Raw genomic sequence first — 25,408 nt, 5'->3', positions numbered from 1 at the left:
CACAAAACTGGAAACTCTTAATAGTTTTTATTGAAAGCACAATTAGTTTCAAGCAGAACATCAATCACCGGGCATTACTGCTACAATCATTGTTCTCAAAAGCAGCATAGGGGCATATGATGGACACGAGAGGGTTACTAACATATCTAACATGCCTGCTGACCTGGAAGGAAGCAAAACCTGCAGGGTTTAGAAGGGTCAACTTCAATCATTTGCATTTCTGGTACAGAACTTTGTGCACCAGTGGCATGTGTTCGATGTTGAGGTAAGTCAGTGGCCCAGTGAGATGTTCTGTCCACAAAGAAGGGAAAGGATGGAAGGGAAGAAAGTAAGAAAATAAGAAAAGCAGAACAAGGGAAGTAAGTTTCTATTATGCTTGAAGGGGCTGATGGGAAAGAGTGTGAGTGGGACTAATCGGATAGATCTTTCAAAGAGCCAGCATGGGTGAGCTGAGCCAAATGGCTTCCTCTTACACTATATCATTCTACATCACCTTGCAACCACCCTCCCCCACCCCACCACCATATCTCTGCCTCCCTGGCTCTTAAAGTAAGGAAGTTTTACTGCAGCTGTCAGGGGCTTGCTGAGACCACATCTGGAATACTGTGTATAGTTTTGGTCATTTTATTTTAAAACAGGTATGATTGCGATAGAAGCATTACAGAGAAAGTTCACTCAAATCATTCCTGGCATGAGGGGCTTATCTTATGAAGAAAGGTTCTTCGAACAGGTTGGGCCTACGTGTATTGAAGTTTAGAAGAATGAGAGGTGATCTTATTGAAACATATAAGATCCTGAGGGGATTTGATAGGATAGATACTGGGAGGATGTTTCCATTTGTGGGAGAGACTAGAACTAGGGAACACAGTTTAAGAATGAGGTCTACGTTTTAAGGTGGAGATGAGGAGAAATTGTTTCTCTCAGAGGGTCATTACTATGTGTAACTTTCTTCCCTAGAAAGCAATGGAGGCTGAGTCATTGAATTAATTCAAGGCAGAATTAGACAGATTTTTGAAAGACAAGGGAGTCAAGGGTTATGGCCGGGGGGGGGATGGCAAAGTGGATTTGAGACACAATTAGATCATCCATGATCTTACTGAATGGCAGAGCAGGCTCAAAGGGTTGAATGGCCTACTCCTGCTCCTATGTTCCTTTCATAACTGTGGTTAGGTAGCATAGTGGTTATGTTATGGGATTTATGAGTTCAAATCTTATTGTGGCAATGGGGGAATTTAAATTCAAGTAATTAAATAAATCTGAAATAAAAAGCTAACATAATAATAATGACCATTAAACTGCTGGAATTTTGTAAAAACCTATTTACTTCACTAATATCCTTTAGGGAAGGTTCTTACCCAGGCTCTATGTGACTCCAGACCCACAGCAATGTGGCTGACTCTTAAATGCCTGCTGAAATGGCCTGGCAAGCCACTCAATTTTATTCATGAAAGTGGCTTAGCACCATCTTCTTAAGAGCAATTGAAGTTGGGCAATAAAATGCTGGTCATGCCAACGATGTCTACATCCCACGAATGAATTAGAGATCTAAAATGTTAACTCTGTTTCTCTCTCCACAGGTGCTGCCTGACCTGCTGGGCAAATTTTCTCAGAACCCCCGACGTCGGGACCAACTGGAGATCCCAAGCCCATATTAGCTGGCAGCAAGGTCAACATGACAATCTTCTGGGAGGCGGCCTCCTAACTGGCCATTTCCAAGCTCACAGTTCTATGAAGGATGATATGGCTCGATGTTGCTGGCTCAATCAGAGGATAGGTGGGCGCTGCTGAGGCAGGTCAGATTTCACGAGAGCACCTCAACATGGGAGCATCCTTGCTGCTCTGTACATCAATACTTAAATAGTCAGGGGATAGACCGGTTGAGGAATGCACCCATCCATTGGATCAGTCTCAATGCGAGTGTGGCTTCTGGTTAATTCTGCCCCCCCTTTGCCTCCATCTCCAATGATTACCCATCCTGCTGCAGTAAGGAAGCTTTCATCAAGCTGGTAGCTCCCCGTTATTTCCCCAGCCCCAAACCTCCCACCTCCAAGCTCACCACCCACAGGGCCAGGAATATTCAGCTGGCTGAGGATTTCAACATTTTTTGCCTACATTTCAGATTTCCAGCATCCACGTATTTTGCTTTCATGTTATATTATGAAATGGCTCAGTCAGTTTGAAAAATTGTAAATATTAAAAAAAAAGATTTAATAAATAATTCATGCTTGCTCTTAGATGCATACCTAGTGGTTCCTCTGGAGACAGTGCAACCAGAGTGGGCCTTCAGACAATACTAATTATGGTGGTAATTAGGGAGGCAATGGCATAGTGGTATTGTCGCTGGACTAGTAATCCAGAGACCCAGGGTAATGTTCTGGGAACCTGGGTTTGAATCCCGCCACAGTAGATGGTGGAATTTGAGCTCAATTTAAAAAAAACTGGAATTAAAAGTCTAATGACGACCATGAAATCATTGTCGATTGTTGTAAAAACCCATCCGGTTCACTAATGTCCTTTAGGGAAGGAAATCTGCTGTCCTTACCTGGTCTGGTTTACATGTGACTCCAGACCCACAGCAATGTAGTTGACTCTTAACTACCCTCTGGTTCATTGGGCAATTCGGGATGGGCAATAAATGCTGGCCTAGCCAGCGACACCCACATCCCATGAACGAATAAAAAAAGAGGAAACAGACTTGCCTTCAGGAACTTGATGATTAAAAGTAAACTTCATGCCATAAAACTGTGAGAAAATAGTAAGATATTTAAAATTTACCTCATGTAACTCTAATGAAAGTTCCAATACGGAAACTCCCTGCTTTACTTCAGAATGGATTTATGTGGTGCAAAACGTTAAGTGGACTATTTGCAATCAATAAAAAGTGAAAAAAATGAATTCTTGCTACGCTCCATTTCACTATAACAGATGCCTTTGGAAGTCTTGCACTGTAATCTTTATGATGGGTCTGTCTTGTCATAATGTTTTGTGAGCCAAGATCCTGTAAGCTTTGCAACTTGTGGCTTGGGCATAAAAATGGCATTGCCAACTATCTGCAAAATCAACACAAAGAACAACTGTGCAGGTTTTGTGATGATGCCAATGCACAACAATGGTTTTACATTTGCACCCAGATTCCCAGATCCATCTCTGCAATGTTTTTTTAAGAATAGAAATTAACTCAATGGAAGAATCCCTATGATAAAATATGTTTTATTTAAATTTCTTTCTAAGCACATTGCACCAAATTATTTAAAAATAGGTTTTAATGTTTCTGTTGTTTCTTTATATGTGTTGAAATCTGAGACTCTTACTGAACAGCAACATTCATGTAGAATGAGCTACCAATGTGTGTCCCTCCCCAAGAGAAATTTCACCTCTCTGGATCGAACCCAAATAAAACGGCCAGTAATGCAGTGAGCACCATGCCACATGTGCCTGCATACAAATGAAATGACTTCTCTGAAAAAAACAAGATTAAATCATTTACATAATTTACTGTCACTATCATGAAGTAGATGAAATGCCAGGGCTCCAATGCTGGGGCACCAACTTCTAGGGCAAGACCTACATTTGGGGGTAAGGAGATGCACGAGCATGATACGGGGTGTGCAAGAGATACTGGGACATGAGACAAAGCAGATAAAAATGTACATTTTTTTAAAATGTAATATCAACCCCCTCCCCCCCTCAACACTTATTCCAAATATGTGCTGTGCAACTGGGTGACTGAACTGTGGAGCCTACTGAGCTGTGTATACAGCTTGTAAACAGGTTGTCAGCTCGCTGTGTTCTCACCACCCACTGAGGGGCACTTGGAACTTGGAGCGTACTACAGGCCTGACACCCTTCCACAGGTTGGGTGCCTGCGGTCATGTTAAACCGTAATATCTCCTCCCAACACCGCAAACGATCTACTCCAGTTCTAAGTGAAAGGGATTAGGCCAAGTGACAATGGAGACAAGCATTTACGACACAGTGCTGTCACTCAATTTGATGTCACCTATAGAAGCAGAGTGGCAGAAGTAAGGGCAAAGAGAAAAGGCTGAGAAGGGATAAAGGTGCGCTCTCAGATTCAAGGCTTGTGGGAGGCAGACAACAAGTCAGCCACTGTCAATGACAGAAACAGGGATACAAAAGAGGAAACCATTTCCACTGCCACTAACCAGTCCTGACATTATTACCAGTAGGAGCAGTGAAAAACTTGCAGCAATGGGTTTTCAATTTTCCAAACATAGGTAGTAAAGAATTACCAGCAAGGCTCTGTGCACCCCGGATATCTTCATAAATAATATTTGTTGATTCTATCATATATTGTGTCAACACTATTATCTATATTCATTCATTCAGGTCTGCTCTGCCCAAAAGCTGGTCCTTTGCTCATCATCTGCTGATGCTTCATCCTGAGCTGTTTCCTTAGCAGTTTTTTTGTTGGTGGTTGTTTGCCATTGTCTTCCACTCTCGGGGCAGGGCAAGGAGGCAGGTTTCCAGTCTACCTTAGCTGGAGCACGAATTGAACCCACACTGTGGGTGTTATCCTGAACCACATACCAGCCATCTGAGCTAACCAGACCCCTGTTTATCTACATACTGGCCGGCATGGTGTCAATTCTTTTGTTCATGTCAAACCATTGGTCAATTTCAAACCAATCACATTCAAGCAAAAAGAGATTCCCCAAGACACAGCATTTCCTCATCCACCCCACGAACCCCTAAAAGTCAAATATAGAATATAAACACATGAAAAACCAATAATTTAGAAAGTATAGCACAAAATTACCCATGAACAACAGCAGCAACAACAACTTGTATTTATATAGCACCATCAATGTGGTAAAATGTCCCAAGATGCATCAGAGGAGCATTACCAAAAAAATATTGAAACCAAGGGTGGGATTTTCCACACCCGTCCGCCGCTGCGACCTTCCAGTCCCACCACAAGTCAATGGTCTTCAGTCTGGGGCACCGCCTCACGACGGGGCCAGAAGATCCAGGACCAAGAGTACATCTCTCAATATACACTTAATGCTTTTTTATTACCTAATGCCTTGCCTTACAGATAATTATTACTACTACATGATTATTGATAATAAATTACAATTGAACAAAACTTTAGTTGTAAACACAATGTAAAATTTTAATAGGCCAGAAATTATTGTTGGTGATATTGGCAAATGAAAATACTTTTGGAAAAAATTTCTCCATCCACCCTTTTAAGGCAGGCATTAACCAGCTTAAAGTACCTTTGTGCAGAGTTGACAGTGTAATATCCTACAAACACATTAAGTATTTGTCTGCTAACATCAACAACAGTAAAATGAAACATTTGAAAGCTCAACTTTGCTTCTATGCATAGTGTGTGTCAATATGAAAATAGAAATCTGCAGTTTTGTTTATTCTTTGACAAACTTAAGCAGAGTTTTGTGCCAAATTTTATGGGGAATAATACACAGAATTCTCAGCAATTATATATCTATATATTGTAGCATCACATTCAAGAACTTAGTCCTTTCTGAATTTCTCTTCATTAAATCTATAGGCATGGCTGCTAAGAGATTTAGGTAGTACTTTTCTTTGCAACTTTCTTTCTCTTTACTTATTTCACAAAATATGTACTATTCTGTGGAAATACAGACCATAGGAATATAGGAACATTGGAGCAGGAATAGGCCATTCAGCCCGTCAAGTCTGCTCCGCCATTCAATACGATCATGACTGATCATCCACTTAAATGTCTTTTTCCCCACACTATCCCCACATCCCTTTATGTCATTGGTATTTAGAAATCTGCCAATCTCTGTTTTAAACATACTCAATGACTGAGCTTCCAAAGCCCTCTGGGGTAGAGAATTTCAATGGTTCACAACCCTCTGAGTAAAAAAATTTCTCCTCATTTCGGTCATAAGTGGCTTCCCCCTTATTTTGAAATAATGTCCCCTGGTTCTAGGCTCCCCATCTCTAGAGAATACAGTTTCCCCAATCTCTCTCATGGGACAGTTCCACATCCTAGGAACAAGCCTGGTGAACCTTCGTTGCAATCCCTCGATGACAATAATATCCTTCCTAAGGTGAGGGGACCAAAACTGTACACGATACTCCAGTTGTGGTCTAACCAAGGTTTTATACAATTGAAGTAAGACTTCACTACTCCTGTACTCAAATCCTCTTACGCTAAATGTTAACATGCCATTAGGCTTCCTAATTGCTTGCTGCACCTGCATGTTAGCTTTCAGTGACTTATTGACAAGGACATACACGTGCCTTTGCACATCTACACTTTCTAATCTGTTACCATTTAAGAAATACTCTGCATATCTGCTCCTCCTACCAAAGTGGATAACCTCACATTTTTCCACATTATATTCTATCTGCCATGTTCTCGCCCACCCACTAAGTCTGTCCAAATCCCCCTGAAGCCACTTTACATCTTCCTCACAACACACATTCCCACCTAGCTTTGTGTCATCCGCGAACTTGCAAATATTACATTTGGTCCCCACATTCAAATCATTGATGTATATTGTGAACTGCTAGGGCCCAAGTACTGATCCTTGCAATGCCCCACTAATTACAGCCTGCCAATGCGAGAATGACCCGTTTCTCCCTATCTCTGTTTTCTGCCTGTTAACTAATCCTTAATCCACGCCAGTGCATTACCTCCCATGCTTTAATTTTGTGAACCAACCTCCTGTGAGGGACTTCATCAAAAGCCATCTGAAAATCCAAATATACTACATCACCGACTCCCCTTTATCAATTCTCATCCTCATCCTCAAAAAACTCCAACAGGCTTGTCAAATATGATTTCCTATTCATGAATCCACGTTGGTTATGCCCAATGAGATCACTATTACCCAAGTGTCCATTTATTACATCCTTTAGAATAGATTCTAGCATTTTCCCTACAACTGAGGCAAGGCTAACATGTCTGTAGTCCCCTGTTTTCTCTCTCCCTCCCTTCTTAAATAGTGGGGTGACATTTGCTACCTTCCAATCTGCAGGAACGGTTCCAGAATCTATAGAATTTTGGAAGATGATCGCCAGTGCATCCACTACCTCTGTAGCTACCTCTTTAAACACTCTGGGATGTAGAATATCAGGTCCCAGGGACTTATCAACCTTCAGTCCCATTAATTTCCTCAATACGAGCTTTTCACTAATACTAATTTCCTTCAATTTCTCATTCTCCCTAGTCCCTTGGATCTCTAATTCTGGGAAATTATTTGTATCTTCCTCAATGAGGACAGACACAGAGTAATCATTTAGTTTCTCTTCCTTTTCTCTATTCCCCGTTATGAATTCTCTTGACTCTGCCTGTAATGGACCCACATTTGTCTTAGCCAAACGTTACCTTTTTACGTACATTTAGAAGTTTTCACAGTCTGTTTTTATGTGTTTTGCTCACTTACATTCATAGGGCTGAATTATGTGTTTGTCGGGCAGGCGGACCCGACCCAATTGGCGGTGGGTGCGGAGCCGATCGCCACTGGTGAAATGGGTCGCGCTGCCATTTTGCGCAGGAGCGCCGATTAAGGCCTGTCCTGTGCGTTTCAGACTCCCATGTTCAGTGGGAAATTCAAATCAGTGGCGGGCATGTTCAGACCACTGGTTCCAATGGGGAACTGGCAGTCTGTATAAAGAACGTCCAGGCAGCCTCCTTTAGGCTGTTCACCATGGCCAGCAACCGGGCTCCAGAAGAGGTGAGGGCAAATGGGGAGGAGGGGTGCAGGCTGCAGGGTAGGCCAGTGGGGGGCCAATGTGCCCCTCAGTTCTCCAATGCCTGCCTTGCTGCCCTCCTGGAAGAGGTGTCCAACCATTGGGAAGTCTTGTTTCCAGAGAATAGGAGGAGGAGGGCTCCCCACATGACCAGGCAGGAGGTGGCGGAGGCTGTTAGCTCTCAAGATGCTATGCAGTGCACAGGAACGCAGTGCCACAAGCGCTTCAATGATTTGTTGCGCTCTGGAAGGGTGAGTACCATGTCAGCCTTGGCCATTTTACCCAGCAGGTAGCCTTAGCCTTTGAGGCCACACACACACACACACACACACACCCCCCCCCCACCCCCCCCACCCCCCAACCCAATGTCTAAGTGTCGTTACTGCATTGGGCATTTGGCACACGCTGGGTGGGCAAACACATAGTGACCATGCTTACATCAACCTTCGTGGTTGAGGAGAAGATGGGTTCTCCCCGCAGCATATGTTGGTGTTTGTCACATTTGAATAGTCTGGGGGCAGCCTGCAGGGAAGGCAGCTAGTCACATACTCAGAACTCCAACACACGTCATATTGATGGTGATGAGATGGTGGAAGGGGAATCTCAAGGTGTCGTGGCCAAAAGCCATCTGCTGGCCTTGGCGCTGCACCTAGTTGCGCCTCCTTCCCATGGACGCTAAGACCCGTGTGTTATTCAAAGTGATGGACGCCGAATGTGTCCAAGGTGTCCGTTGGGCGTGGGGGTTGGGAGCAGCCATACTATCTTCTGGGGACTGATCACCAGTAGTGTGGACAGGAGCCGCTAGAGGCCTCAGATGGGCCACTGTGGTTGGGGTGCGGCGTGTGAGTGCAGAGTACATGAGCAATCAGCCCCAATAAATGGTCTTCTCTGTTCTGCAGGCAAAAACAGAGAACAACAGCCGGGAGCTTCTGTAGACTGGTGGTGGGCATGCCATGCTGCAGCACCTCACCACTTATGAGGAGCAGGCCATGGAGCTGGGGAGGAAGCTGGTAGCCAGGGCAGCAGGTGTTGGCGAGGCTGGGGTGCAGCGACCAGGTATTTGAGGGCCACAGTCCCATCCACTCTGTCTCCCCACCATCCAAAGCACTGATGGTTGCTGCAATCATTAATGCAGCAACACTGCTCATTCACAGACTGATACAGTCAGACGTGTGGGTCATACACAAAGGTCCCTCGGCCCCTTGAGGATGCGCATCTCTAGCACCTTCCAAAGTCGCCTTATCCCATTTGTGACCACTATCCCCATGGCCTGACATGCCATGGCATCGCCGCTGCACAGCCAAAGACTTATAGCATCTTAGGAGGGTTTGTACCTCCACCACCATTTCAGCCAGTGCGTCCCACATTACTCTGTCCAAAAGGTCCTCAGCACCTAATCTGTCAACCTCATGGCACTCAACTTGAATATATGCCACCGCGTTAGTCATCCCTGCGCCAAGGGGAAATGTTGATTTCTGTCCACCCGTTCTATGCCCCTCATAACGGTATGAAGGTCAATAATGTGAACTCTCAATCTCCTGTGCTCCACTGCAAATGTCGCAAGTGTTTTCTCAAAACTCCAACTCTCCAGGCCAGCATGCATCCAGGTCAGGAACCTCTGCATTCTCCCCACTCCAATGTCATCCCTCCCATGAAGCCTAGGTCACAACTGAATGCAGAAGTGTAGATGTGGCCTCGACAGCGTTTTCTGCACTTGCAACATGACCTCCCTTTTCCTACATTCTATTCCTCAGCTAATAAAGGCAAGTCTGGCTTCGACCTTGTTAAATGCCTTATGTTCCTGTTCTGCTACCTTAATGGATCTGCCCAGCAAGGTCCCTGTAATCATCGTGACTTCCCACGGTCCTACCATTACTCATGTTTTCCCGTACCTTGTTTGTTTTGCCCAAGTGCTTAACTGAGCACTTATCCACATAACATTCCATGTGACATTCCTTAGGCCATCTGACCAGCCTGTCTGTATGCACGTGTAATGTTTGAGCCTCTTCTTGACTATTTACCACCCCACCAATGTTCGTCTCCTTAGGTTCTTGGAGGGTGAGCACATTGTGAGGCTGGGGGGGGAAAGGGATGAAAGGTGTTACTGACTGAACACTAACTGATGCACTGTCCTTGTTGTTAATTTCAGCATCACCACCGCATAGTCGCCACCAACACATCCAGAGCCCCCCCTCCACACCTGAGGGCCAACACTTGCAACTTGTGTCACATCATTTCAGCAAGCCAGGCACCAGCACTGCAACTACCACCACATCGGTGGGGATTATGACGTCAGCTAGTGTCCTGGGGCACAGTGGAGAGGGCGCTTAACAATCGCTGGAGGAGCTGGCAAGGACAGAGAGTGCCGATGGCACCAGCAGCCGGAGGACTGCAGGGGACCAGGCACATGCTGAGTCCGGCAGTGATGATGTGCCTCTGGAGATGTCGGCCATGAAGCAGCTGCAGAATAAGCGGCCGGGTGCGCGGGAGCATCTGGCAGGGTTGCTTGATTTGGTCTCTGTGGTGGAGGAATCCAGGCAGAGTGTCAATGATGGCATGAACATCAGGACAGAGCTTCAGGCTTCCTCCATTGAGAGATTGGCGACTCTCATGGAGAGGGGCTTCCATCAGATTGAAAATCTTCTGATTGGGTTACGCTCTGATCTGCAAGCTCTCACAGCGCTAATGGCCACAGGTGGTCATTCGCAATGTGAGAATGTTGTGGGCACCAAGTGTCACAGCTCGGTGCCCATCCATCTGTGGTGAGCAGCGAGATCCAATGTGACCTCACATCGGCGCAGCAGCTGCCTGTCATCACTGCGAGCTCCTCTCAGGGCGCTCCGGATGAGGGTAGCAACTCCTCCGTCCCTCTGCCAGTGACTGTTGCATCCGTTGAGTGTGCGACAACTGAGGAGGTACCAGTTCTGGAACTGGCCACTCCCTCCCAGGTGGGGCCAGCAAAGGCTCCGCAGGCCAGAGGACGGCCACCAAAGTCATCGAGGCCAACAGGACAGCAGAGTCAGCAGGCTGTCTCACAAGCCACTCCCAGCGATGGGGCGGTACCCAGACATAGCACCCAAAAACGTAAGCATAAGGCACATTAGACACTCCACGGGTTTGTCACTGGTGATTTTGTGTTGGCCCTAGGTTAGGGAATATTTCATTATGTACGTCAGAGCGATGTTTGTTGTTTGTTTTGGTCGGAATAAAGTCCACTTTTATGACCATGGCTGAGGGTGTTTTCTTTGCGCTGTATTTGTATGTTTTGCAGACATATCATGAGTGTTTGAGTGGACATTGATGTTTCTGTGCTAAGCCCTTAGTTGCAGCTGATAAGGAGGAAGATGTAGCACCCAAGTGCCATGTGTGGAAGTGCCAGGCAATGCTGGTCCTGCAGATCCATGTGTGTGGAGCAAGCTGAAGGTTCGTTGGATTAAATTGTCCCAGGTGTCCCTGCCTCCTTGGTGTAGTAGTGGGTCGGCGTGCTGCCCCTCATCATTGCCCTGTGCTTCCTCATTCTCTGAGCCACTGCTGGATTCATCATGTGCAGCCTCATCCACTGCATCAAGGCCTTCATCGTCAACTGCATCCCCCTTTCCAGCACAAGACTGTGTAGGGTGCAGCATGCTACCACTATCAGAGAGACGCGATCTGGGGGGTTACTGGAGTCCACCCCCGAGCGGTCCAGGAAAAGGGAAGAGCATCTTGAGATGACCGACGGCTCTCTCCACCACAGCCCTTGTGGAGGCTTAGCTCCTATTGTACCGCTGCTCAGCTTCTGTTCTTGGATAGCGAAGAGGCGTCATGAGCCACCTTCTGAAGGGATAGCCCTTGTCACCCAGCAGCCAACCATCCAGCTAAGCCGGATACTGAAGAGTCCCGGCACCAGGGAGTGTCTGAGGATGTAGGTGACATGGGAGCTGCCAGGGTACCTTGTACGGACTTGTAGAATCAGCATCCTGTGATCCCACACTATCTGCACATTCATGGAGAGGAAGCCCTTCCTGTTGATGAAGGCACCGGGCTCACCTGCATGTGTACAGTCTATTGCACCCTGGACACAGGGGAAGCCAGCAATGGCCGCGAAGCCTCTGGCTCGCTGTGCCTGACTTGCCTGGTCGCAGCGGAAGTGGATGAAGGTCAATGCACATCTGAACAGAGCGTCTGTGACCTGCTTGACACAGGTGTGGACAGCTGATTGGGAGACACCGCAAAGATCACCCACTGATCAGAGAAGGTCTTATCTGTGATTGACACCATGGGAGTAGGGAGGTCATAAGATGACATGTTTAGGGGGTCAGCCGTGAATATAGGTTGGGGAGTTTACATGGAGGCAAGGAGTTAAAGGAGGATAGGAGGGCAGTGAACTGCGAGAAGAGAGAGCAAAGTGAGTTGAGATGGAGTTTGAAATCACACAGGATAAGAAATTGTTCAGTGCAGAAGCTGAGGGATGAAGTAATGAAGGTATCTCAGAGAGAAATTTGACATGATACTTGGGTGGGTGGTAGAGAATGAGAATTTCAAATGAGAGGCAAGGTGGGTGGAACAAGACGAGATGTTCAAATCTCTTTGCACAAAAAGTAATAGACACATCTCAGGCAACAATTATCATAAAAAACAAAAAGAAATTCAAGGCCTGAATTTTTAGCTCGGCTTGTGGGTGCATTTGGTGGGCCTGGGATTGGCCAAGAAGCGGACCACCGACCACAATCGGCCCCCGACCACGATTTCACGCTGGCTGGCCAATTAACGACCAGCCAACTTGAAGCATGCACTGAAAAGCTCAGCGCTGCTGGGGTTTGGGGAGGGTGGGGTGGGGAGGGGGGAGGAGAAGGGCGAGCTATAATGTCAACGCGGGCGCAGGCGAGCGCTGGGAGAAAGCTCCCTGAAGGCAGAGAGCTGCCTCAGGGAGCTGCAGACCCGAAAACCATGAAATAAAGTTCTGAAAAATCAGAAACAAAATGTCCAATCATCACAATCAGGCGCCTGAACATACAGATGGTTAAAAATGCTGTTCACGGGTTTTTATTTTTATTTTATTTATAACGGAAACCTCATCCCGCCCTCGGATGAGGTTTGATGAACAATGTAAAGGCAGCCTGGCTGATTCACTCGACCGCCAACTGTAAGGTTGAATGGGCCATGACAAATAGCAGATAATTGTGCTGTTAATGGTCTTAATTGACAGCGGGCACACTTCCGATTTTTGCACCCGCCTGCTGAGCGAACTATCGCGTGAGCGCGGGATAACGCCAGAACGCTCACCCGACATCATCTCGCGTGATTTCAGGCCCGATCGAGTTGCGTTTTGCGCCCACCCAATCAACGCAAAATTCAGCCCCAAGTTTTAAATTAAATTTGGAACAAAGGCTTACATTCCTATTTCGCTGCTTATCCCTCTTGTGTGGGGCGCAGAATGTATTAAGGTGCATACCTTATGCACTAACCGAAATGTTGTGGCATATCCTACACTGTGCTAACCCTATACGAAACAGTAATTTCTGAACAAAAATGCAAGTGAGATACAAGTGTCCTTAGCTTTGGCATTATACTTTCACCAACACCAGTGCTCCACACCACCATACCCCCTGCACCAACCCCCACCATCCCCCCACACAATCTTGCACAACTTAACTCTTAAAAATACCAATGTGCCAAGAGAAAGTCTATTTAATTGAAGATAGCTGTGCCTCCTAATAACTCAATGGGTAAGTGAATGCTTATTATGCAAGTCAGTCTGAAGATCACTAATATTTATTCTCTGGCCAGTGTTCATAATGTTGATTTTAGCTTCTGCAACAGTAGGGGCACCTCAATTCGACTCAATACCTGTGGGCTATGGAGAAGGAAAAATCCCTGCTCCACATCGCTTTGAGAACCCCACTAAGGTGTTGATGTCAGATATGGGCAGAATGGTAAGATAGGCTGCTGATAAGCACTGTTTAGGCTCACAACTTACGAATGGCCACTTGAGAAAGCTACTGGAGGGCAGTCATGAAACTGCATTGTAGGATAAACCAGACCTTGAAGTATACATGGGGAGAAAATTGTATGGGTGGGTGGGGGATGTGGAGGGGGGGGGGCGGTGGGTGGAGGTAGGGGGGTTGTGGGGGTGGGTAGAATGGGGGGAGAACAATTGCATACATATCTCCTGCCACTCTGCCCAAAGTGATGTAGATAATGGCATCATGTCCCTGATTTGTTACACAGTGTGTTTCCAGTCTCAGCTGTACCATCAATAAAAGTGAGGCGCTCCTTGGAGGAAGGGAAAAACAAATGGCAGTTACCTCAGATTATTTTCCCAGATGACCAGGTTAAGAAAGTTGCCAGCTATTTGTCTTTTATAACATTGGGCAGAATTTTTCTCTCGTTGGGCGAGTGTGCGCCCGACCCGAACAGGAGTAAAATACTGTGTGATGACGTCAGGCAATCGTCCTAACACCATCGTGCACTCTCGCGATATTTTGCTCGGTGGGTGTGGGCAAGAGGCAGCACCAACAATTAAGATGCCTATTAAGACCCTTAGTCAATTAATTAAATGGAATTTTTCGCTGCCATTCCAACCATTCGGGCAAGCAGGCAAAGCAGCCTTCGCATTTCTTGCGAAATCCCTTCCACGGGCGGGATTAAAAAAATTAAAACTTTTAAAACTCATTTTTAACATGTCCCCACCTTGTGTGACAGAGTCAGCATAAGGGGACATGTGTCCCTTATTTTTCCATTCTTTACTTTTCATGTTAAAAATCTTCTATTGCACCCTGGACATGGGGGAAGCCAGCAATGGCCGCGAAGCCTCTGGCCCGCTGTGCCTGACTTGCCCGGTCGCAGCGGAAGTGGATGAAGGTCAATGCCCGTCTGAACAGACCGTCTGTGACCTGCTTGACACAAGTGTGGACAGCTGATTGAGAGACACCGCAAAGGTCACCTTTGTGGTGAAAGCTCTGTGCCTTCAGGGAGCTTTCACTGAGCGCACCTACGCGCATGCACTGACTTCCGCGCTCGCCCTCCTCACCCCCTCCCTCACTCAGCCAGCGCTGAGCGTTTCAGCACGCAATTCACGCTGGCTGTTGTATGGCCGTTCCAGGGCCTGCCCGCTGCACCCATGCGATGGAAGGTTTAACATGGAGAAAAAGAGCCACCTGATGCATAAGGGCTAAGGGTGGGATTTTCTGGCCCCGTCACCACCAGGATCATCCAGTCCCACTGAAGGTCAGTGGACTTTTGGCTGGGCCGCCGAATCTCCCGCGGCAGGTCCCACCATGATGGGGGTGGAAAATCCCAGCCAAAGATTTCAAACTGCTAATGCAAATTAGGCCAAATTATATCTGAAAATTAGACCCATTGTTGACTTCTTTTCTGAAAAAATAAAGTCACAGAATCATAGAATGGCCACAGGACTGTCTATTGCATCTGTGCCAACTCTCTGGAAGAGCAACCCACCCTATACTATTCATCCACCTTCTACCTTTAACCTTACAGATGTTTTCACTTCAGCTCCAACTCCAGTTCCAACAACACTCAAGAAGCCCAACACCATTCACTACAAAGCAACCTGCTTGATTGGCACCCCATCACCTCTAATATTCACTCCCTCCACCACCGGCACACAGTGGTAGCAGTGTGTACTATCTACAAGGTGCTCTGCAGCAACTCACCAAGGTTCCTTTAACAGCACCATCCAAACCTGCGAGCTGCACCAATAAGGCAGCAGATGTATGGGAATACCACCACCTGCAAGTTCCCTTCCAAGCCACACACTATCATGACCTGGAAATATTTCACCATTTCACTGTCACTGGGTCAAAATCCTGGAACTCCCTTCCTAACAACACTGTGGGTGTACCTACACCACATGGGCTGCAGCAGTTCAAGAAAGCAGCTCACCACCACCTTCTCAAGGACAATTAGGGATGGGTAATAAATGCTGGCCCAGCCAGCGAAGCCTACATCCCATGAACGAATAAAAAACAAATAGTCCAATTCTCTTTTGAAAGTGTTGATTGAATTTGCTTCCTCCACGCTCAGGTAGAGCATTCCAGATCCTAACCAGTCATTGAGTAATAAAGTTTTTTTCTGATGACTTTGTCAATCACCTTAAATCAATATCCTCTGGTTCTTGACCCTTCAGTCAAAGTTTTTCCCTATCTATTCTGTCCAAATCTCTCATGATTTTGAACGTCTTTATAAAATCTTCTCTTAATTCTCTACTCTTCAAGGAGAATTGCCCTAGTTTCACCAATCTATCCACGTAGCTGAAGTTCCTCATCCTTGGAATCATTCTTGTGAATCTTTTCTACAACCTTTCTAATGCCTTCACATCCTTCCTAAACTGGACAAAATACTCCAGTTGAGGCCAAACCAGGGCTTTGTACAGCATCATCATAGCTTAATTGCATTTATACTCTATACCCCTATATATAAAGCCCAGGATCCCATCTATTTTATTAACTGCTCTCTCAATCTGTCCTGCCACTTCAATTGTTTGTGCATATACACCCCATTTCCCCTTTAGAATTGTACCCTTTGTGTTATATTGCCTCTCCTCATTCTTCCTATAAAAATGAATCACTTCACGTTTCTCTGCATTAAATTTCACCTGGCACTTGTCTGCTCATTCCACAACCTGTCTAAGTCATCTTGAGACTCATCACTATCCTCTTCACAGTTCACAATACTTCCAAGTTTTGTGTCATCCGCAAATTTTGAAACTGTGCCCTGTACACCAAAGTCTAGGTCACTGATACAGATCAGCAACAATAAATTTGGGAGTTGGGAATTATTTTTCACTGTTAATCTTGTTAATTGTTAATATGTCTTTGCAAAAAAGCGGTTTGAGAGCCACAGCATTTTTAAACACTTTCCATGGACTACAAGACCTTCTCACAATGTCGACTTCTAATCACCATTAAAACCACTTGCATCGCAGTAACCACGTACTCAGCATTGATCACTTTTTTCACTGCATGTGGCCAAATGTGCTTTTAAAGGCACTGGTCTTCAAACATTTTCGTGGGAGATAACTTGCAATTACACTTTCAGAAATTAACCTCCAAAAGAAACTGTGAGCCAACCAAAGAGAAATAGTGCAAAAATCATTCTTTGTTCATATCCAGCAGCACAAATTATGTACCACACTCAAAAATTGACAAGTACAGAAAAATGCTGGAAGTTGGAAAGGAATTTGATGGTCTCTGATACCCCTGGGATCCTCTTTCAGACACTTCAGTGTCAAGGGCCCCACTTTGAAAACCCATGGTCATAGCTTACATGCACTTTTGCAAAGTTTGCAAAACTTTCTCTGCAGGGTCAGCCTGCAACATTTTTTTTCATTATGTTGCAAGGCCAGAGCATATGGTGTAAAGCACCATCATCACTGAAAGGAGTAGGAGAGATCGGATTAAGCACGGAAGTCATGATTAGGTGATGCTGAGTTTGGATTGTGTTGGAGTGTGTGCAACTTCATGTTTTGATCAACTGTTTGCATTCATTTGCTTTCACATGCTTCATGGCTTTAGGAGAGCCTTTTTCAAAATTATTAAAGTGAAGATATTGTGATATACTTGTCAAAGACTTCCTGTACTTTTCAACACAGTTGCAGCGATTGCATCAAAATTGTATTCACATCAATGACAGAGCGCATTCCCTATCAGAATTGTTACTGATAGACGATGCAGACACAAAAAGACAACAAAACACAACCGAATCTGACAATTCCTCATGGGCTTCATGCTGCATATCCATCCATATATGTGTACAATTTCCAAGTTCAACACATTTCAAAGTGTTACTCTTTGTTACATATGCAAAGAAATCTTAACAAAAAGTTAGAAAGAAAGCCAGTCATCTTCTGGGGCTGACCATTCTACAAGGAAATGGCCACCACCTAACAACTCAGAATTGTGTCTTAGAGAAGTCTGCCTCAAATTGACTGTTCATTTACAGCATTTAAGTCTTGTGGCCTTAAAGAGACAGGTCAATTTAAATTCAGGTGCACTTTATCATCAGAAGAATACATTGTGCATTACATGCTTCTGTCATTATAAAACAGTAATGCTTTATTTGACATGCTAATTATTTCAAAATAATAGATTAACCTGCAGTAATTTCAAGGCATCTCGGGATGTATAAATAACAGTCACAAATAGCACAATAACTAACAACTGTGTTAGATGGTCTCCAACCCATAAAGACATTTATAAATAATCGTTTGATAGTACAGAACTCAAATATTTCTGAAAAAAGAGACATGCTGCTGAGTTTTTCCATCTTGCGTTCACTAGGATATATTCGCAAGATTGTCAGTTGTAAATGGAACAACAATTTATACTGCATGAGAGAGAGTGCTGATTGTCTGGCAAGCAGACTCTGACTGGTAGAGGTGTTGCCATGGAGTATGCATGAGGGAACAGTTCACTGCCAAGTTTTTGTTTAAATTAAAACCAAGCAGGTCATCTCTGATTGATGAAAGCATTGCTATGGGGATTGAACAAGGGGATGTTTGTCCCCAAGTTTTTGTTTAGTTGAAAAAGGTGCAATACGTGGACATGCTACTTCTGTCTGCAAATGACAGGGTCATGAATGTGAGTATCTGTAGCTTCTGGCACGTGTAAATGAGCCACACTGCAAGCCTGACTGATAATCTTAAATTGTTGTCAGTGTAATTCTTAATGCAATCAGGATTGTTAAGCAAGTGCTGTCTAATTGCAGAATCATATCCAATGTTGGTCACGATGTTTTAAGTTTTGCAAGCACGGGCTGGTTGAATATGTCAGTACTTTGTCTGTTGGGAAGAGCTGAAGGGACGTGCTGTTTGATACAACCTGCCAGTCCTTAAGATGTTCAGCCTACATACCTGGCATCACATCGGCACTGAAATTCAAATAGCACATACTCATTTGTGTGATAGGCAGAACAGGTCATAGAAAATATAGAGAGTAAAGGGGCATCATTGTTGTGTGTCTTGGGCAGTCCATACATATGCGGACGCAATGAACCATGAGGACGACCTGTGAGCAAGTTTTCTACATACACGTTGAAGGATTCCTTCAGTTTTGCGAAGACCAGACATGACTTCCATATTGATAGCAATGCCAAGTCCAGGTGCTCATTTGACTTTGCTGGGCTTTTCACCAATGTACCACTCAAGGAAGCCCTAGACATTTGCACCTTGGTGCTATGTCATGGCGATCTAGATGTGCTGCCATTGTCTGAATCTGTATTCATTGAACTTATGAAGTCAGCAACTCATGCAGTTGAGTTCAGTTTTAATGACACCATGTAGGCTCAAATAGATAGCGTTGCCATGGGATCTCCTCTAGGCCCAGCTCTCGCAAAAATCTTTGTCAGTTTTCACGAGAAACTCATCTTACTTAACCTCCTACCCCTTGCATATTTCTGAAACGTAGGTGATAAGTTTACCTTAACTAAATCCGCAGTTTCATATAAGAATTTCTTTACATGCTTTAATGGGTTCCATCCTGTGCTCAAATTTACCTTTGAAATGGAACAGTCAAATGAGCTCCCTTTCCTCAACAAGCTGGTTGAGAAATCTGCCAATGGGTTCTCTACTACTGTTTACTGCAAGCCGGCCTTTAATGATCAATATACGCTTTGAGATTCCTACAGTTCCACACATTATAAGATTGGCCTTATCGGCAACCTCGTAAATAGAGCCCAAGCAATTTGCTCACTGTGCAAGTTTGGTGTTGAAATTGGCAGCATCAAAGCCATCCTGTGGGATAATGGCTACCTGATCAGATCATTGTTCACCGTATATCGTGCAAACTTATGAATGGGCCTAAGACTGCCACTTTCGGTCCTGAAAAGTGCGCAGTATACCTCAGATTACCCTGGAAGGGTGCAGTGTCTGAAAAATTTGAGCAGCAGGTGAAGCTATCCTCTTCACAGTACTACTATGCAGTAGCACACGAGTGGTATTCTCCACCAACAAGATGCTGCCATCAAGCCAAAGAGATATTCCACCTATCACTCAAATAAGTAACGAGATATATGAACTTCCATGCCAGTATGATGCCGAATGACCCAATGATTGGCAGATCGTATCAAATAGCACATGCCTTTGGCTATTTGCAATAGGCAAAGTACTAACCATATCCAATCAGCCGGTGCTTACAAAACTCAAAACATAGGGCGAATCATCTGGTCCAGTTGGCGATGGGCACCATGGCAGACGCAAGTGGACAATATGGCGAGAAGGCCAAAAATCGGTTTTACGCCATCGTGAAACCAGTTTTTGATCGTCTATTCCACCCTTCAATGGTAGGCCGCATTTCCCATCACCGCACATCAGGAATCTAATTTCAATACTTTAGCATCTCATTATAAGCCCTGCTCGCCAGAATCATGCCCCCAACTCTGGATCATCTGGGCACATTGGTGTGATTGTAAGCCAAAATGTTTCACAATTGTGCATAAGCAACATGCACCTGGTGAGCTGCACTTCATTCGGGACTTCGAGGTTTGTTTGCCTACCTTGCTTTGGGCAGCACTTGCAGTCATCAGCATCAGGCTTCGCAGGCAGCACCACATCATTTTTAGGGGGTCTCAGGGTCAGGTCTCTACCTACCAGACCAGCCATAATGCGGGGGTGGCTTTTCAATGGCTGCAGGGCTAGGGCTTGCTTGGGGAAGGGGGAGAAGAGGCCTCAGGCAATGGAAGAGGCTGCAGGGTGAGGGCTAAACTGGGGAAGGTGGTATCCCAATTTATTTATGGGGGCACATGTTGATCTGTGCAAGTGGCCTCAAGATGGTGAGGGCTAAGGAGACTGCCTCCAGAGGAGATGAGGCCAGATGGAGATGTGAGGATGTGGGTGAGAGAATGAGTGGTGGTGTCCCATGACCCGGCAGTGAGTGAGATGCCAGTGAATTTGTGATGGCCTTGTGAGAGTGTGAGTTTATAGTGATAGATGATTAACTTACCCGGTGGCCCAGATGAGATCATTCATCCGTTTTCTGTACTGGATGGCCGACTTTTTGTGTGTAGCGTTGGCACTGACCACCTCTGCCACTGCCACCCAAGCTAGAGTGGTGAGACTGATGGGCCACCTGTGGCCAGAGCAGGGTAGATGACATCTCAGTGGCCTCCACCGTCCAGAAGGTATCCCAGGAATGTGTCATTGAATTGGGGGGCTGCAATCTTCTTGGTTTTTTGGGCCATATCTTCACCCGAAAAGTCCTGGGCTGCAAGCATTGAGAAGCGTGCACATGGCTGGAGTTTAAATATGGTGCCCAGCGTGAGGAAGCAGCAAGGCAATGGTATGTCGGGAAAATCAAAGGCTGCGCGCCAGCAAGACAGCATGTTTCCTGTGGCTACATAATTTCTGAGGCAGGAAGTGGACAATACAGTGCAAAAACTGCCATTGCAGCCGACAGGTCAAATGTCATTTTTCAAGCCCACTATCACACTTATTGTAAATCTGGGACAATTCCGCCCACAGTGTCCAACATTAAATGTGGCTCCACAATTGGACAGCACTTGCTAAACAATCCTGATTGTGCTAAAAATTACACTGACAACTGATTTAAGGTTATCAGTTAGGCTCGCAGTGTGGAGTGCATATGTGTGCTAGAAGCTACATATCTTCCCATACAGGGCCCTGTCCTTTGCGGAAAGAAGGAGCATGTCCACACATTGCATCTTTTTCAACTAAACAAAAGTTTGGGGGACAGCCATTCCTGGGATCACTCTCCATGGAAATGCCTTTATCACTCAGAGCCAACCTGCCTGGTTTGAACTTAAACCAAAGATTGGCAGTTAACAGTTCCCTAGCGCATTCTCCATGGCAATGCATCTACCAATTAGAGTCCACATACCAACTAGTTAGCACTCTCTTCTCATGCAGTATAAATTGTTTTTCCCTTTATATTTGGTTTTCTTGCGAATCTGTCCTCATTAGTGCAAGATGACAAGCTTCAGCAGCATGTGTCTTTTTTTAGCAGTACTCCAGGACATTTATAGCTGCAGCCTTCCCAGCACACATTCTATCATGTTTTTGTTTGCTTAGGGAAAGTAGCTTAATTCTGCACAAGATCTAAATGTGACAATCATCCTGCCAACATCCTGCAGCAATGGTCCAATTTAGGCCCTTTTTAAAGTACATTTTGTTCTGGTGATACAGCGCTTGCATCATTACCTGGGCACCTGTGTTTAAACAAATAATGAGGAGGTAAAAGCTTACTCACGTGAGGACATAGTTGACACTAACGATGCAGTGGGGCCTGGAGGATCTGCTATTGTGGACTATTGTTGCGTAGCTCTGAACCCACACCCAACCTCCGTGCTTTGCAAGGAAGCGGTAATATTTTGTTGTTACCTGTCCTTTGACAAGCACTGTGTACAGAAAGGAAAGCTGATCAATATTTCATCCTGATAATTGCTCTTTATTCCCAATTCACTGTTCATAAAAATAAGAAGCTTGCAATGTTGCAACACAATGCACCTCCGGTCCTGGTTCTAAAATGTAGCTCTGAAGATTGCAAATATGGCCTGTAATTGATCTATAATTCTTCCAACTTCTACTCTTGAATGATCAAGATCATTTTTTTATTCATGAAGCAAAGTACTTTGGCATCTTGGCCAGATAATTCAGATTCAATTTGTTTATTCTGCCCTGTGGCTGATTTTCTTTTAGCTTCCAAAGGACTGACCAATTTTGGCACTCAGCATTGCCAGCACATTAGTGGAACATATTTTTGCCTTTGCAGTATGCAAAATTGCTATAACCTCAGACACCCAATTGTTATGCTAAAAGAAAAAGGAGTGAACTAAAGTTCCACAGCTATGACCAAACAAGGCAATCCTTGTGCTCACATGTTCATCAGTAATGAATTAATCCTCTCACATATGGAAAAATACTTACACAAATGATGAGCACAGCGCAAGTGAAATGTATCACACCCATGGACGTGATGATAAAGAGTTTTTTCTATTAAATCCTGAGGTTCATAGCCTGTCAGTTCAGCTACCCTGTATGACAAAAACATAAGACATGCATAAACAGATATAAAAGCATGTTAAGTCAAGATGGACTGCAACAGATCAAAAAGGCAGCTCATCACCAACTTCTTAAGGGCAATTAGGCATAGGCAGAAAATGATCGCCTTGCCGGTGATGCTCACACCCAGGAAAGAATTTTTTAAATTGTTAAACATTTATCTCCTTATATACTTCACAGCATTACAAAATTAACTCCAACAACTATGGAAGATAAAGAATAAAGGAAGGTAGATAAATGAAGATAAAGTATCCTTCACTTGAACTCATCAGCTTGAGTCTTGTCTTTTGCAATATAGCTTATAATGATTGGATGCAATGTTGGTCTACTAGCAGTAGACTTTGATATATTACACAAACATGTTTCTAACTCACAATACTGAGAGACCTATGGTAAAACAGTTGATCCGGTATAAATATCATCTGGTGCCAAGAAGGATATCTTCTTGGGAATGGAGGTTCAAGCTGCTGGACATTCCTAAGCATTTTCTGGTGATCTGCATTAACATCAACCTGCAATTAAAGTTGTATATGACAGCATGCACAAGTGCTCAGGAGAGATGCTGATTTTCAAATCGTCACTGCAGCTATTTGACTATGTTTGGGAGCTTTTACATAACTAATGGAGCACTGTGCATTTTGTAATGCAACCACAGAACTAATTCAAGCGATTTTGCAGTTGCAATGTATAAAAGTGAATGAAAATTCATCGTTGATCTACGTCTAAACCAAAAGGTTACTTGACAATATCATGCTCTTACCTGGAGTCAAGAAATATAAGTTTCATGTCAAGGCTAGCTCGAAACATAAACATATTGCTGTGCAGTTTGATTTCTGTCACAGCACTTGGAGGCAGTGAATGGCCAACTGCCACTAATCCAACATTCTGGTAACAACCATCAAAAGGAGACATGTCTAGGCTGTACTGGCGAATCTTTAGATAGCCACTGCAGTGGATAACCTGCAAGAGACACATGCATTTTATTTTTGCAGTGTGATTAACTAACATAATGCTAAAATGCAAGTCACCCTACCCTTGAATTCTTGGCTGATCATTGTTAAATTAATGACTTTAGCCTGTGAGCTACAGGGTGGGAAATTCTAAGTCTCCTATCTGCCTCTTTGGTTGCAAGTGCTGCACAATGCCAATAAGGCTGTATAAGTATGGGAGCCACATTAATTATTGACTGCCCTTCCAGTTTCATGGGCCAGTTAAATTTTAGGATCGCTGATGGATTCTGACATCCTCAGGTCATCAAGCCAGTGAGCTTATATAGCAGGAAGGAATTTTGTGGTATATTGTTGCTCCATTCATTAATCCCTCCTCCAATTGTTTCTCAACTAATCAATCTATACCACCTTCCTCTAGTCAGGACCGTTATTCTTTAAGCTTCTCTGTGGGTTCTTACATGTATGCAGTTCAGAGGCATGAGATATACTTTCATCAAGAAAACAAACATTGTGTCATTTTTGTTCCCAGTGAGACACCGATACCTGTCAATCTGACTAAGATTTGACAAAACCACCAGAAACATTGCTTAGTGGATTAGAGCTCTGGACTCTACAGAGATTCACATGTACAACAAGAAGCTATAAAGCATATGCTTTCACTGTTATGAAGCTCCATTTTATTAGCAAGGCCGCTGACTAATCCACAATCATCTTTGTTGTGAGCTCCTTTAGATACACAGTGTACCAGATTACTTCACTATAAATTTCTTTTTTTGGATTTGACAGTGTGGAAAATACCAATTTATGTGAAATCCTCCAATGTATAACTTGAAGTGACTGAATACATGGGGTATGGTAGCACTGCAATTATGGACTAGCAATTTAGAGATTGTAAATTCAAATCCCACCATGATAAATCATTCAATAAATGTGGTAGCACTAGAAAAAAAATCACTATAAAAGCTGCTGCATTGTTGCTAAAATCCCAACTGGTTCATGAATATCCTTCAAGGAAGGGAACCTGCTCATCCTACTTGCTCTGGCCTACACATGGCTCGAGTACCACACTACATTAGTTCACTCAATGGCCTGGGACAACTCATAATGGGTGATAAAGGCTGTCTTCCAGCATTGCCCCCATCCCAAGCACAATGACAGAAAAGATTTTCCCAAATAAAGAAAGACCAGCCACATCACTATAATTGTTTGCAAAGATCTGCATCCCATTATATGTGAACATAATTTTTAATTATGTTGGCCTTTTGGTATCAAACAAGTATGTAAAAAAAAATTTATTTTAAAGTCTAGCCAAAATAATTTTTGCCTAAGGTATAATGTAAAATAATTTCCCCATATATGCTAATGAATGTTAAACCAATATTTTCAAAATAATGTTCAATGTATCTATTTTTTTAATTGCTTGAAATTACTACCTATGTAAAACAAGAAAAGGAAAACAGGCACTATCCCAGTGTGGTCATGCATCAAATGAGCAGAACTCACCTTGTAACCACCACAAGTTAAGCCTGCATTCCTCTTTGCCAAGACACATTTCATCCTCACGAAAAAGGACCGCTCAATTTCATATTCTGTTCAAACACAATATAAGGGTTTACAGTGGTATTGATGCAGCAAGGTGGAGGGGGTTGGGCAGGGGACAGCGGGGCAGGTGATAGGGGGAATAAAGCCCCAAAAATGAGAAATATAAGTATAAGTGAGAATGGATGAAAAT

The 25,408-nt window shown here is 44.3% G+C and overlaps 1 protein-coding gene across 1 annotated transcript in view; it reads right to left on the bottom strand.

Moving 5' to 3' along the window:
• The window catches only part of sim1a (SIM bHLH transcription factor 1a), a 93,254-nt gene that overhangs the window by 53,016 nt on the left and 14,830 nt on the right, over positions 1-25,408 (bottom strand). The window contains exons 5-8 of the mRNA XM_041188538.1: positions 25,180-25,265; positions 23,487-23,686; positions 22,592-22,698; positions 21,915-22,062 (exon numbers count right to left, since the gene is read on the bottom strand). Coding sequence (XP_041044472.1) covers positions 21,915-22,062; positions 22,592-22,698; positions 23,487-23,686; positions 25,180-25,265 — 541 coding nt within the window. The remainder of the gene's footprint in view (positions 1-21,914; positions 22,063-22,591; positions 22,699-23,486; positions 23,687-25,179; positions 25,266-25,408) is intronic.

This window comes from Carcharodon carcharias, chromosome 5, assembly GCF_017639515.1.
Source record: "Carcharodon carcharias isolate sCarCar2 chromosome 5, sCarCar2.pri, whole genome shotgun sequence".
NCBI lineage: Eukaryota > Metazoa > Chordata > Chondrichthyes > Lamniformes > Lamnidae > Carcharodon > Carcharodon carcharias.
Note: the sequence above shows the minus strand (reverse complement) of the source record. Positions and strands in the feature narration are given on the sequence as shown.